At 47.6% G+C, this 12,160-nt stretch overlaps 1 protein-coding gene across 1 annotated transcript; it reads right to left on the bottom strand.

Moving 5' to 3' along the window:
* Window positions 1–4,806: 4,806 nt before the first annotated feature.
* LOC123147835 (LRR receptor-like serine/threonine-protein kinase ER1) lies at window positions 4,807–12,154 on the bottom strand. The gene is made up of 27 exons (XM_044567151.1): window positions 11,807–12,154; window positions 10,783–10,912; window positions 10,592–10,663; window positions 10,424–10,495; window positions 10,267–10,338; window positions 10,088–10,159; window positions 9,937–10,008; window positions 9,748–9,819; window positions 9,594–9,665; window positions 9,442–9,510; window positions 9,283–9,354; window positions 9,127–9,198; window positions 8,976–9,047; window positions 8,818–8,889; window positions 8,652–8,723; window positions 8,505–8,576; window positions 8,259–8,330; window positions 8,108–8,179; window positions 7,963–8,034; window positions 7,807–7,878; window positions 7,623–7,691; window positions 7,476–7,547; window positions 7,319–7,389; window positions 7,097–7,225; window positions 6,531–6,878; window positions 5,908–6,281; window positions 4,807–5,486 (listed from the first exon to the last, which is right to left on the bottom strand). Exons 1-27 carry the CDS (start codon window positions 11,889–11,891, stop codon window positions 5,124–5,126), a joined length of 2,934 nt encoding a protein of 977 aa, XP_044423086.1. The 5' UTR covers window positions 11,892–12,154; the 3' UTR covers window positions 4,807–5,123.
* Window positions 12,155–12,160: the final 6 nt, after the last annotated feature.

Here is a 12,160-nt window from a genome sequence, read left to right on the forward strand (position 1 = left end):
AGCGCACCCCGGTGCGTCGGCGAACAAGCCAATATGAGATACTCTAGGAACATGCTGGAGAGCTACCTGAGCTAGTGGAGAAAGTGTGGGCAGCCACCCAGACTAATGGCAATCTAGCATCTATTACGACTGGTCTGCATGCAGTCATGCAAAATCTACAAGGTTGGAGCCGAAGGAGATTTGGTAATGTAATGCGTAGGAAACTGGATCATCTGTTGCAAACTGATGGTGACCAACATGAAATAAGAAAATTGTCTGATAACATGAATGAGCTACTCTACCAGGAAGAACTCCTCTAGCTACAATGTTCATGCATAGATTGGCTAAAAGAGGGGGACCGTAACACCAAGTTCTTCCATAACAGATCGGTTTGGCGAGCACGCAGAAATAAAATCTCAAAACTGAAAAATGATGACGGTGTTTGGCAGTCTACTCCGTCAGTTATGGAACTAATGGCCTCATCCTTTTTTAAGGAATTATTCACGCGTGACCCATCTCCAAATGCTGATGAGATTGTTGGTCTCATAGAGAAGAAGGTGACAGATGAGATGAATTAGACATTATGCAAGGAGTTCTCGGAGACGGAAATGCAGATGCACTATTCCAAATAGGACCACTGAAAGCCCCAGAACCAGATGGGTTCCCAGCTAGGTTTTATCAAAGAAATTGGGCTGTTTTAAAGGATTCTGTGGTTGCTGCGGTAAGGCTATTTTTTCACAACTGGACACATGCCATCCGAAACAAATGCAACCGCTATTGTCTTGATCCCCAAGTCTGATCAACCAGAGACATTGAAGGACTTCCGGCCCATCAGTTTGTGCTCGGTGTTGTACAAGATCGTCGCCAAATGCCTGGTGAACAGACTGCGTCCATTATTGGGTGAGATTGTCTCCTTAAACCAGAGTGCCTTCGTTCCTGGACGTATGATGACTGATAATGCACTGGTGGCATTTGAATGTTTTCACAGTACTGAACACTGCAAGAAACAACAAGACTCCTTCTGTGCATACAAGCTGGATCTATCAAAGGCGTATGACAGAGTTGACTGGGATTTTCTTAGAAGAACGATGCAAAGCTTGGGTTTTGCTCCCCGATGGGTTGATTGGATCATGTCCTGCGTGACCTCGGTGAGCTATTCCGTAAAATTCAATGGAACCCTACTTGATTCGATTTCCCCAACTCGAGGTCTTCGCCAAGGTGATCCACTGTCTCCGTTTTTGTTCTTGTTTGTTGCTGATGGTCTCTCTGCACTGATGCAACATGAAGCAACACAAGGCACAATAACTCCTCTTAAGGTATGCCAGCGAGCACCAGGTATATCACACTTGCTTTTTGCCGATGATACACTTTTGTTCTTTAAAGCAGAAGTGGGGCAAGCACATAGAGTGAAGCATGTTCTGGAAGTGTATGCTAAAGGTACGGGACAAATGATAAATCCACAAAAGTGCTCAATCTTGTTCAGCCCGGCATGTCGGCAAGGAATTCGGGAGGGTATTAGGAGTATCTTGCAAGTCACACAAACCGCCTTCGAAGCCAAATATCTTGGCCTACCAACACCCGATGGCAGGATGAGCAAAGGGAAACTAAAGAGCCTACAGGAGAAGCTAGCAAAGAGCCTAATGGAATGGGGTGATAATCATCTATCCATGGCCGGGAAGGAGATAAAAATCAAAGCTGTGGCGCAGGCACTACCGGTGTATATTATGAGTGTCTTCAAACTCCCAGTTGGCCTATGCGATGATTTAACACAGATGATCCGTCAGTATTGGTGGGGAGCAGAGAAAGGAAAACGCAAGACCCACTGGGTCAGTTGGGACAGCATGCTACGGCCTAAAGGAAGAGGTGGTATGGGCTTCAATGATCTTTGGTTGTTTAATCAATCTCTGTTAGCACGTCAAGCATGGCGTCTCATAGAATTTCCGGATAGCCTTTGTGCTCAGGTTCTCCGTGCAAAGTACTACCTGTCTGGCAATATTACAGATATAGTTTTTACAGGTAATGGGTCAAGCACTTGGCTGGCTATTGAACATGGCTTGGAACTGGTAAAGCAAGGGTATATATGGCGTGTCGGAAATGGAACAAACATCAGAATATGGCGCGACCCCTGGATCCCAAATGGTGCACCTTTCAAACCGATCACGCCTAAGCGCCGCTGCAGACTCAAATGGGTGGCCGAACTTCTAAACGCGGATGGCACATGGAATGTTCCAATCCTCAGGCAACACTTTTTCCCAATAGACGTCGCAAATATATTGAAAATCAAGGCATCTAAGTGGTTTGGGGATGATGTTATCGCATGGCGACCAGACAAACATGGGCGTTTCTCAGTCCGCTCAGCGTATAACATGATGAGAGATAATATCATGGCTCGGCAGTGTGTCGGTGAGTCTAGCACAAGACCTGATGGATTCAGACCAGCATGGAACCTCCTGTGGAAATGTGGAGCACCACCTAAAGTATGTATCTTTGCTTGGAAAGCTGTGCGCGAAGCATTAGCCACTCGAAGCAACATGCAGCGTAGGCACATGGAACCTGATGGTATATGCACGATCTGTGGGCTAGAGGAAGAGACGACACACCATGCACTCCTCGATGTCCTCATGCTAGGCACCTATGGGATGCAATGAAATCTGTGTGGGATCTCCCATCAGATGAAGCACTATGGAACTCTGAACCTGATTGGTTGCTCATGTTAATCCAGCAGCTCAATGACACACAACGCATGCTCCTTCTCATGGTACTTTGGCGGGTGTGGCATGTGCACAATGAGGTAACACATGACAAGCCATTGATTTCTGTTGAAGCTTCCAAGAAATTCTTGTGTGGGTATGCAGACCACCTACTAATGATCACACACTATCCACACGCTGATTTCACTAAAGGCAAGGTTCCTGCTAACCTCAGTGCAAATACCACAACAATAGTTCATACCGTGACCCATGCAAAACCTGAAGTTAAATGGGAACCCCCACCAGCAGGACATGTGAAGCTTAATTTTGATGGCTCATTTGTGGCAGAAAATGGTGCTGCGGGTGCCGGAATGATTCTACGGGACCATGAAGGGCATGTTATCTTTACTGCCTGCAGATGGCTATTTGATTGCGAGGGACCCCTAGAAGCAGAACTAGCAGCTTGTGAGGAAGGTCTCCGTCTAGCTCTGCATTGGTCTCAAGCCTCGCTTCAGGTTGAGACGGACTGTGCCGAGATCATCACCCTTGTAAAAGCTGGGCGGGGTGATCGATCCAGAAATATGCACCAAGTTACTGAGATAGTGCATCTGCTCAACGAACGCCACACTGAAATCCATAAAATTAGTCGTGGGCAAAATAAAGCTGGGCATGCAATGGCGGCAATTGGTCGTGGACAACATCGCACAGCTTGTTGGCTTGCAAATGCTCCCCAGGAGATTAGCGCTATCATTACCGATGATTGTAAAACTGTTATTGCTTAAGTAATGAAATGTTTTCTCCCCGCAAAAAAAATAAAGCTAAGGTACGCAATTTGCGTACTCTCGGGAAAAAAACCGCCCGGGCACCGCCGTACCGGGCCAGCCCCCGAGCCTGATCAGATGCGCCCCGAACACGACGGTTACCGCAATCCATCGCCATCTCATCGTCCCACCGCTACTCCACCCTGCCCTACCAGGCTACCACCACCATCTCCACGGCGGCGGCTCTCTCCCCGCGGCCCGATACATCCCCACGTACCCAGGCCCCAGCCGAGTTCAGTTCCAGTACCGGCGCTCACGAGACCCGCGCCGCATTGCCATCCCACCAGCAACGACGGCACCGCCCTGCCCCCACTTCGCCCCGCCCACTCACCCCTCCATCAATCATCAAAGATTCATGAGAAAATTCCTTATTTGACACTATCTTAAAATCTGCTTCCTTATTTGATACTGAAAAAAAAATTCCTATTTGACACAAGTTCTAAATTTTATTCCCTATATGACATTTCCATTCATCTTGAGCCTAAATGACATCTGAAAAGACTCTTTTGCCCCTCATGTGGTATGTGTGTAGGGGGCAATAGCGCACACACGCAGCACCAGTGCAAGGACAGGAGCACACACAACAACATATACACATGCACCAACACACACGCACGCGCGCACACACGCAACAACACGCACGCGCACGTACACACACACACACGCACACACACGCAGCAACACGCATGCACGCGCACGCACACATGCAGCAACACACACGCATGCAGCACACACACATACACAAACACGCAGCAGCAGCACACATGCAGACAGCACATAGGCACGCAACAGCGCGCGCACACACACACGCAGCGGCACACATGCAGCAGCAGCACACATGTGCGTGTGCACCCACACACGCAACAGCACACGCGCGCACACACATACCGCATGAGGGGCAAAATCATCTTTTCAGGTGTCATTTAGGCTCAAAATGAACGGAAGTGTCGTATAGAGAATAAAATTTAGAACTAGTGTCAAATAGGGAAGAAAAATTTTTCCAGTGTCAAATAAGGAACCAGATTTTAAGACAGTGTCAAATAAGGAATTTTCTTTTTCACGGGGCAAGTCCGGCCCATCTCATCCCCTCCCATCGTCGGGCCCCAGCCCCGCTGCACCTTCACGCCATTAACGCCTCAGCTGACATGTTCCGGACAAAGCAAAGGCCAGCATGAGCCCCGCGACACCTGCACGGCACAGCCACGCATCAATGCCGGAGCCGGGAGAAAATCAATAGATCTCCGGTAAATGAATTAGTTCTCACACCAGGTTCTCCCCCACTGACTCAGGTAACTGAATTAGTTCTACAGCCAGCGTGAGCAGACACACAGAGGAGAGAGACATTGCTACCGACATCCTTACAAGATCAGCCAATTCACATCGTTCCAGTCCAAGAACGGTCGCAGAAAAGAAGAGAGATCCATCGAAACCTCCTACTAGGTTAGAGATAAGAGGGGGAGGAAGAGAAAGAAAATACATGGCCTTTTTACAGGGGAGAACGCCACCGATCCAGTCTCTTTCTTGGTTAACCTCCGGCACATATTTAGACAAAATGTGGGTGCTACTACTCGTCTGACTGACTACCTGCATCCCCCGCCGCCGCCTGAGTTACCAGAGCGGCGGCCTCAAAGTCCTACTCCGTGTTGTGGGAGATGGCCTGGCCGAACTTGAGGAACAGCTCCGCGTCCGACGTGCTCGACGAGTTGGCGCAGGACGACGACAGCGTGCCGGCGCCCCGCAGGCTCACGTACTCGTTGGCGTAGCTCGGGCCGGTGGGCGGCTGCGGCTGGGCGGCCTTCGGCGGCGGGTCGGGGTGCACCAGGCAGTCCAGCACGCGCACCACCTCGTGCATCGTCGGCCGGTCCGACGGCTGCTTCTTGGTGCACAGCAGCGCCAGCTGGAACACCTTCTTCACCTCGCCGAGGTCCTGGCACGTGTCGGCGATGTCCGGGTCGACCGTCTCCATCACCGCGTTGCTCGCCGTCTTCGATAGGATCTGCATCGCAACAGAACACGAAAGAAATTCATGAAATTTGTTTCCACGCTAAATGGCAGGGGAGCAAACGAAAAGTTGACAATATTTGGTGAGTGTGACAGTGCGATTTGTAGCTTTCCATCTGCATGATTGACAACTGGGGAGACAAAAATGGCAGGCTTTAGGGGACGGAACACTGCAACCTACTATAATGGAGCTTTCAATGGCCATATGCGATGGATCAGAGCATACCACAGGTCCACAGTGCAGATAGATCTACTCACATGATAGGGTTCATGTTGCTGGTCCCCTTGGACGAACATAAAAGCCTAATGGAGTTCATCCAGCAATTATTGGCACTACCAGAATCCAAGGCTAAATAGGCTGAGGAAAATGACACATCAACCTGAAGAACTAGGAGAGTGGAAAGGCAGGTAGTTACCGAGTGATGGAGATTGCACTCGTTGTCCACGGGCTTTTTGCCCGTCAGCAGCTCGAGCAGGACGATGCCATAGCTGTAGACATCGGACTTCTCGTTGAGGCGGGAAGTGCGCGCGTACTCGGGATCAATGTAGCCAATAGTGCCCATGACATAGGTCGACGTGTGTGTTTTTGAAACACACAAACTCTTCGCAATGCCAAAGTCCGTGAGGTGTGGCTCGTAATCTTTGTCGAGGAGGATATTCTTTGATTTTACATCCCTGTGGATTATCCGCGGACTGCAGTCATGGTGAAGGTAGGCAAGGCCTTGAGCAGCACCGAGAGCGATCCGAAGGCGAGTCTCCCAATCGAGCTTTTTCTTCTTGGATTGACCTTCTAGTAGAATTAAAAAGAACAGTGTTATGATACGGTAATAGTTCTCCAACTGTTAGCAACCAATAAATAAGCAGGACTGCAAATGTGTCAAAGCATCAACTATTTTGAGAGTGACAAGTTGGTTTTCACAGCTTTGTGACAGATCAGCAAACAAAGACTATCGACATTGAAACAACGTCAGTGCTAGCTATTGATCACTTGTACTAAACCATTCTCGGCATTTGGAACGAGTTTGCAGTGCGCACTTACCATGTAAAACATCCCAGAGGCTGCCATTTTCCATGTACTCGTAGAAGAGAAGATTCCCAACAGGTGATAGGGAGTATCCTTGAAGACTCACTAAATTCCGGTGTTTGATACTGCCGACAGTCTCAAGCTCAGTTTGAAATTCCTTCAGGCTTTGCGGGTACTGGGCATACAGCTTCTTGATTGCCACCGGTCTGCAGTTCTTCAGAACACATTTATAAACTGTGCTTGATGCCCCATACCCAATGATGTATTTCTCGCTCAAGTTCTCAGTCATCCTCATTATGTCTTCATAGACATGGAGGGCCATGTTCATATTAAGTATCACTAGCTTGGGGGGGACATTGCTCACTGCAACAACATGAAGATTTATTAGAACTGACTGATACTGTTCCAGGAATCAACTATGGTCTACGAGTGGGCAGTCAAGGTAAGCCCACAAGATATTATAGTTTGGTGAGAAACATTAATGATCTCGGCATGACTTGTACGACAACATAAATCTTGCCAATAAGGTAAGTAACAGATATACTGAAACAGAAGGTTTAAAACTCCTGAAGATGCATTACCTGGTTTGCTAACAGAGACATCTTTGAAAACAGGAGAACTGTGCGGCCTGCAAACGGCTATTAAAATCATCAGGAGGATAACAAGCCCACCCAGAGCAATGCCGAGTATCGCAGCCTTCGAGATTTGTGCTGCATAGAAAATCCAGGGCAGAGATGACGGTAATTAGAAACGAAGTAAGTATATATACTTGAAAGGAATTGATAATGAAACAGTGTCTTTACGTTTCTCTTGGTGGCTGGAGGAACGGCACGAGGCAAGCCAGTATCCACAAAGGCCAGGATTACCCAAGAAGCTGAAGGAAGGGCCGGATGGTTAAACTACTGTTTCCAAATCTGGTAGTAAGAATGAAACAGTGATTGAAATGATGGAGCACTCTACCTGTCAGGCGAAAACCGTGAGAAGTTGTTGTCAGTAGGGACCACGCCAGCCAAATTATTGAATGATATATTTCTGTTCCAGGAGCAGCAAGATCATGTCAGCAAAGCCAAACATCCAAACATGCCTAAAACTTCTTTGATAACTTACAAAGTATTTAGGCTGAAGCAGTTCATCAGTGAAGAGACATCCCCAGTTATATTGTTATTTTCCAGTTTTCTGCAAGAGCGAATGATGACAGATGAATCAATGATCAATTGAAGACTACATACTGAACCTTCTACTGAATATACAGATTTAGGAAAATTATGTGACATGAAAAGCTAGAACTCACAGCAACATCAGATTTTGCAGCATTCCAAGTTCTTGAGGAATCAGACCACCAAGATGGTTGTTGGACAGATCACTGAAATAAGACCAGAGTTATTCAATAGAACGTTCAAGGAACTGATCATTGATAGAATTCACCATTAGATCACCAGGTACTTACATCTCACCGATACTCCTCAAGTTCCCAAACTCGGCAGGGATGAATCCAACAAGAGCATTCTTGCTCAGGTTACTAGAGAAAAGAGTTCCAAACATTAACATATGATGATGGAAACAAAAAAATAATCATAATGGCAAAGACTTACAGTTTCAATAGATGCTCCAAGCTGCCGATGGCCGATGGAATTGGACCAGTAATCATGTTGCAGGATAAATCCCTGATACACGTATCTTCATTATATAGGTGACAGAAGAAAAAACAATGTTCTCAAGAACTTTTGAGATAATTGGACTTACAAGATGTCCAAATTGTTGATTCTTGAAAGCTCAATAGGAATAGGACCACTCAAATGATTTGACGACAGATTCCTGAATAAACAGGTGAACACAGGTCAATAGTGAACAAGGTTACAATATTGCAGATCAGTATGCACTATGCATATCAAACAATTTAAAATCAAAAGGGTACAATTCAGTCGACTTTATCATAGCACAATTTAAGGATGAAATCCATTATAACTTGATCTAAAAATCAGAACTTACAAAGACGTCATGCTCTCAAGTTTACACAACGAACGAGGAATGGTCCCATTTAACTTGTTGCCATGGGCATTACTGTAAAGGAGAAACAACGCATCAATATATATTTCTGAAACTGTGCGTGCTGCACAAGAGAGTTGCAATGCTTACAAGCTATTGAGATTCACACAAGAACTTATATTGTTGGGAATTGGTCCTTCTAGGCTGTTGTTTGCAAGGTTCCTGAGAAACACGAGTAACAAAACATAAGCAGCTTGTTTGATTACCACACTCAGAAAATCATTACAGATTTCAAGAATGACTTGAAAAGACTTACAAGTCATATAAGCCTGTAAGCTTTCCCAGCTCCGCCGGAATGGACCCAGTAAGTTGATTATCATTTAGTTCTCTGAATTTAGATACTTGTCAACAAAAACAGAATGCCAGATAACCTGAATTTGAATACATAAAAACAAGAAAAATGATGTCACTCACAGGTAATGAAGCGTTGACATATTCCCAAGTTCTGGTGGTATTGTCCCAGTTAACTTGTTGCCTTGCATGTATCTGCAAGCCCACGATATATCATATTATTGACCAGGAAATATTCATGTAGACAACTTTCATGCAGACAACGGAAGCTTACAGTTTCTCAGTATATGTCAAGTTTCCCAGTATCGACGGTATAGGGCCAGATAGTTGGTTGTAACTCAGATCTCTGGAATGGTTAAAGGTCATATCAATTATATATATTGCACCAACAAGAAAGAATGTAGAACATAGAGCTCATCGCACGACTTACAGTACAGCAAGTGCCTGCATGAGGCCAATAACAGATGGGATAGGACCAGTGAACCTGTTCCCTTGCAAGGACCTGATATAAATGATATGCAATTTTGCAGATTAGTGTTAACTCTGTAAGGCATACGACTTAAGAGGAATGGTTGAAATAACCACATACAGTGTAGCAACTTGAAGGAAGCCAATGTTGAAAGGGATTGATCCAGTCAAATGATTGTAAGATAAATCCCTACCATTGCAAAATGTTAGAAAAACTTCAAAAAATTGAAGAAATTGACATAATTTCAAAGGGGCAAGAGTGTAAATACGTACAAGACCTGAAAGCTAGTACAGTTCCCAATGGTGTCTGGTATCTCCCCAGTCAGGCTATTGTTCTTCACGTCACTGGTCAAGTGAGTGTAGTGTTAGCGCCAGAAACAGGATACACGACGCAATGCGGTTCAAGATACGTAAGGAGCATACTTACAAGTACCAAAGGCCGGTCAACTGGCACATATCAGGGGAGAGGGTTCCTTCCAATTGGTTGCCGCGCAAACCCCTAAGCACGATCAACTCGATTTAGCCAAATGGAAAGAGAAAAAACAGCATTGGATAGTAGTGCTGCAGTATTAGCACTAGAACCAATCTTTGTATGGCACAGAAATTCAAGACTTACAAGTATTGAAGAACCTCATTCCAATAGATTAGCCTTGGTATCTCCCCACTCAGTTTGTTTTGTGCCAAGTCCCTAGGGTGCATGCACATAAAATTAGAGATTCTGAAAACACCCAGCAGATCCACAACATATGAACCAAGCTGCAACTTACAGAATCTTCAAATTTGGGAGCTGCGACAGCGTCGACGGGATCGCGCCGACCAGCTGGTTGTTCTTCAATATCCTAGGAAATCACACGGGCCACACAACATAATCACTCACAACATTCAAAGGACTTGCTGCTTACTGGTAGTAGGACGAGATGTACATTTCAGCAAAAACAGAGCTTACAAGGTTTCGAGGTGCTTGAGCTTGGACACCGAGAATGGTATGTCGCCATCCAAGTTGTTGAAGGACAAATCCCTAGTAGATGAGGAACAAACGTCAAATCATGAGCAGTTTCCCAGACCCAAACTTTGAACATCCATTTTTTTAAGAGACCACTCACAGCGTCTTAATCGATGAGCAATCCCCAATCTCGTCCGGGATCTGGCCGGTCAGCCCATTCGACTTCAGATCACTGCACGCCCAAATCCAACAGGTTATTAGTACCAACACAGGCCAAGCAAGAAAAACAAAAGCTGAACGACGGCGAGCAGGAGCGGCATTTCCGTACATCGAGACGAGGCTCTTCAGGGCGCCGACGGCCGGAGAGATTTCGCCCTCGAGGTTGAGCCCGGAGAGGTTGCTGCAAGGCATTGGATGAAAACACGGCGTCAGCGACCGGAGACACCGCGGTGGCGCGGCGGGGGAGCAAAAGGGGCGGAGAGTTTAAACGGGGCGGCCGGCGGGCGGTGTGAATCTTACAGCGCGGCGACAGCGAAGGTGACGTTGTCGCAGAGGACGCCGCGCCAGGAGCAGTGGTCGTCTCCGGACCAGTCGTAGAGCACGTTGCCGACGTTGCGGAACGACTTCTTCACCTCCAGCAGCGCCGCCCCTGGAGGACGAGACGGTGTAAAACCATTAACCATAGCAGCATTAGCAGAAGAAAATGGCCGCAAAAACAGATTAAATGAAGATCACAACAAAAGGCGGAGCTGCCCCGAAAAACAAGATCACCGTATTTGGTTAGAAAAGAAAAAACAGCGAAAAAAGATGAGCTGCCCAAGATGGTAGCAATGATCTTTCTTCGTCTTCACGGCAAGAAAAGCTTCTCGGCTCGGCACAATACTACAAGAACATGGGATTTGGAAAGGGAGAAAACAGGGCCGCGCCGAGGAATAAAGCGAGGGGTACTAGGATTATTCCCGGTGGTTAGCAATGTGCTTGTCAGTCCGGCCAAGAACATTGTGCCGCAAAACAAGCACATATATAAAGGCCAGAGGAAAGCAAGCTCGTGCTAGTACACATCTGAACGACTCTTGTACCACAGAGAGTGCAAGATTAGCGCGTGTCCAAACTCCAAACCATCCGTTTTGAAACAGAATAAGGCAGAGGAAAAGGCAGCTTGGAACAGGGTAGTGGATAGAGCAGAGCAGGAAGAAGATCCATCTCGGTTCGAAACACCTGGTGAACTATGCTGCTAGCCCGTGGCTACCGCTCCGAAATAGTAGCGGCATCAAAAAAGGGAAGAGACGGTGGGAGGAGGAGGAGGGGGCGCCACTCGCCGGGATTAGTATAGGACTGTTAGGCCTGGGTTACGGCAATAAAAAATGCGGCCGAAGCAGCGGAGGATCCCCGGATGCCTCCCAAAAGCTCGTAGAAGTCCTTGCAGCGCTAATAAAATACTGGTCCTAACCGAACCAAATCCCCCTGATCGAGCCTCCGCTCCCCGGCCCGGCGCCCAGCCCGAGCAATAAAGAAGGAAGATGCCGACGGGAAAGGAACCAACCGTCGTCCGCGGCGGCGCCGGCCGCGAGGAGGAGGAGGAGCGAGGCAATGAGCGCGCCGTACGCCGCCGCCGCCGTCGCCGCCATGGCCGGTGGTACGAAGGTGCGAAGAGTCACCGTCCGGGCAGTGGCATTTACGGGGGAGATGCCGGGAGAGAAGAGGAGAGGTACGGCGTCCGAAGCTCGCGTGGCGCTGTTGCAACTGGTGGGCAGCGGAGTGAAGTGCGTTCCCGGTTGGTTTCTCGGGCTCCGCTTTGGCTGGCGAGCGAGGGAGAGAGGGAGCACTGGCTCGCTCGCGCGGAAGGATGGCCGGGATGGCCGCTCGCTGCTCGCTGCGGCTGCCGGCTCAGTGACAG

The sequence above is a fragment of the Triticum aestivum genome, chromosome 7A (assembly GCF_018294505.1).
Source record: "Triticum aestivum cultivar Chinese Spring chromosome 7A, IWGSC CS RefSeq v2.1, whole genome shotgun sequence".
NCBI classification, from domain to species: Eukaryota; Viridiplantae; Streptophyta; class Magnoliopsida; order Poales; family Poaceae; genus Triticum; species Triticum aestivum.

Coding starts and splice junctions, on each gene's coding strand:
- LOC123147835 (XM_044567151.1), bottom strand. CDS start 11,891: ATGGCGGCGACGGCGGCGGCGGCGTACGGCGCGCTCATTGCCTCGCTC. Junction 8,890..8,975: donor ATGTCAACGCTTCATTACCT/GTGAGTGACATC, acceptor ATCTAAATTCAG/AGAACTAAATGATAATCAAC. Junction 6,879..7,096: donor TGTCTCTGTTAGCAAACCAG/GTAATGCATCTT, acceptor ATGTTGTTGCAG/TGAGCAATGTCCCCCCCAAG.